This window comes from Gavialis gangeticus, unplaced genomic scaffold (assembly GCF_001723915.1).
Source record: "Gavialis gangeticus isolate Ggan-Ray unplaced genomic scaffold, GavGan_comp1, whole genome shotgun sequence".
NCBI classification, from domain to species: Eukaryota; Metazoa; Chordata; order Crocodylia; family Gavialidae; genus Gavialis; species Gavialis gangeticus.
The window spans coordinates 65,206,515-65,209,250 of NW_017728994.1; the positions used below are offsets into that span (position 1 = coordinate 65,206,515).

Genomic DNA, 2,736 nt, shown 5'->3' on the forward strand with positions numbered 1-2,736 from the left:
AGACCAAGAGTATAGCACCCAAAGCATTTCATCTTGTTTATCACAAGCATGGACATGGTCACCAGTGCAGTACAGAACTAGGGAACGGCATACAACCTGTTGAGTCAGTGATGAAATTCCGTACTATTCCTAGAGACAGATGTTCTTGGAGGGCTCGAATTCAAGCAATTCTTGGTCAGCTGTTGTTTAGATCAGCTAGCATGGTTGTGTCCTTTTTTTTTTTCTCCTTTTATAAGCAAATATCACTGCCACATTGTACACTGTCTGTTATTGACTGAAATATCTGCAATGTCTTTCCAGAGAGTAAAACACACAGACCCAGTTTTATCTTTTCTTGCTGCTGAATGTAACTGTGTGAGCCTGAGACAGGAGCGTGAAGTTAAATATGAAATAAAAGCACACTACCTGATCAATGGGAAATGGAGGGAATTCAGTACTGATAAACTTACCCAAAAATTTGGAGTTACAAAACCATCCTGCAAAAGCCAGGTAAGTATTTAGAAAATATTCTGTTTTATGTGTTAGTAAACAGGGACCGCAAATATTGTGTTTTAGGTAGCACATACCACCTTGCATGAATAGACACCTGCAAGGTAGTATGAGTATGAATGTCTTAAAAGTCACTACCAGTAAGCAGCAGTTAGTTTAAACAGCTATCTCATTCAGACTGCTAGCAATTTCTTTTATGGCATATGTATTTCGTTGCATCGCTTACTTATCCTAAGCAATTGGTGTATTACAATTAACTGACTTGAAGCTTCAAGGTGGTTCTGTAGTAGGAACAAGATCACAGTATAATGATATAAATGTAATCTTCCTGAAAGCGTATGTTTTGTTTATCAGTGCTACTATGTCTAACAATCCCCGTGGCCAGCTGAGCAGTCTTTATCTAAAGTTAATGAAGATGAACATGGAGCACATCTAGCACTTCACAAAAGTGCTCAGGATTATGCAGTTCCCCTGATTCCTAGTCTTGTACTCTAATCCTCTAAACCCTAATTTATCTGGATAAAAGGAGCAAATTACAAATCCCTATGAAGACACATGGCCTTTAAATGTCAAGACCTCTCTTCAGGCAAAAAGCCATTTAAGAATTCTGTGCTTCATCTGCAGGTGTCCCTATCATGACTTTTGGCTTATTCAGAATCCAAAAGTCTTTTTTTCATTCTACCTTCAGTACTCTCCAAAGACCAGGTATAGCTCTCACTCCCTCCTAAAAAAGCATCAATGCCCAGAGTTACCACTTTTTCATTTAGAGGGAAACTGGGTCTCCATTTTGTTTCAAGAAATTGATATTGCAATGTTATAGCTGAACCAAACATTAAATAATGATTTGTTTTGTTTTTAACTCACCAATGATCAATTTGATAAATATTCTGATGCTAACTTTTGTTTTGTGTGTAGGTCCTCAAAGCATGGATACCATCAATTCCCATCTATGTGACGTATGCTCTTCTTTTTCCATCGTCTTAATTCACTAAAAGTGTACTAGGGTTTTGTTGCCTGAAGAACTGATTCCGGTACCTGATATGATCATCTAGTAGAATGTCATATGTAAAGGGTGCATTCTGCTTAGCCAACTAACCACATTTCTCAGAGCATGAAAATAAAAACTGCAACCTTTCCTCGAGTCACGCTCATTTCAGAAATTAATTCAACTAACAGCCTGTTTCCATTACCCATATTGCTGCAAATTGTCAATTTCCTTTTTTATTAGATATGGACTCAGATTACAAACCAAGATCTAGATCTTGTCGCAGAAAGTTTTGAGGGAGTTCAGACCTGGTATTTCCCACAACTCCATGGAATGTTTTTTAGTTTAAGGTAATTGAATAATATTTTCCAAGTGGGCTGCAACCTCAAAAAAAAAAAAAAAAGACCCCCTCCAACTTCTAGAAAGCCATAAATGGGGCTGAGCTAAGTCAGTACTGGAACTTACTTATTTCTACCCACCAGTGCCTTTCTACCCTACAAAAGTTTTTGTACTTTGCACACTATTACGTAGTTTACAGCAGCATTTGCTGTCTGTAAATAAGATCTCTTTAGCTTCATTCAGAATGGACAAAATAAGAAGCACCTGGGTTGAAAACCTAGTCCTACTGAAGTCACTGGGATTTTTCTACTGACTACTGTAATGTCAGGATTTTGCCCTTGGTGTGAAATCCCCACCACATGCAGATCTGCATAGAACCCCATATTTAGTAGGGCTGTGCAAAACGCCTACAGTTTGTTTTGGTTTCGGGTTCAGCATTTCGGAGGGACGGTGTTTCATTTCGGTGTTTTGTAAGGCTGTCCGAAACAGCTGTGTTTTGTTTTGTTTTGGATTCAGTGTTTCAGAGGGACAACGATTCATTTTGGTGTTTCGAATCACTGTCCTATTTTGTTTCGGCTGAAACTGTTTCAGAGCTGTTTTGGAATTTTTACTGTGTTTCGGCCATAAGCTATAATGGGGAATTACAAAGCTACACATAACTCTGTAATTTCTTACCTGATTTGGATGAAACTTGGAGTGATTCTAGGCCCTGTTGAGGCCATGAAGCCTACCAGGTTACAAGGAGATAGGTGCAGGGGTTTCTGGGAAACTGCACCTCAAACTTGTGACGTGTGACTTTGTGTGGTAAGGCGCAGCGGGGTAAAAACTGCAGGGATGGTAGCCCCTGTTCTCACCCTCACAACTCCACTACAACCAATAATCCTCAGCCCTCTCAAAGATCTTACAGGTCTGGGCTTTCCCCA

General features: G+C 39.4%; 1 protein-coding gene across 1 annotated transcript in view; it reads left to right on the forward strand.

Moving 5' to 3' along the window:
- The window catches only part of BTBD16 (BTB domain containing 16), a 55,403-nt gene extending 53,773 nt beyond the window's left edge, over positions 1-1,630 (forward strand). The window contains exons 16-17 of the mRNA XM_019502942.1: positions 301-489; positions 1,405-1,630. Of these exons, the coding sequence (XP_019358487.1) occupies positions 301-489; positions 1,405-1,473 (258 nt within the window). The 3' untranslated portion in view covers positions 1,474-1,630. The remainder of the gene's footprint in view (positions 1-300; positions 490-1,404) is intronic.
- Positions 1,631-2,736: the final 1,106 nt, after the last annotated feature.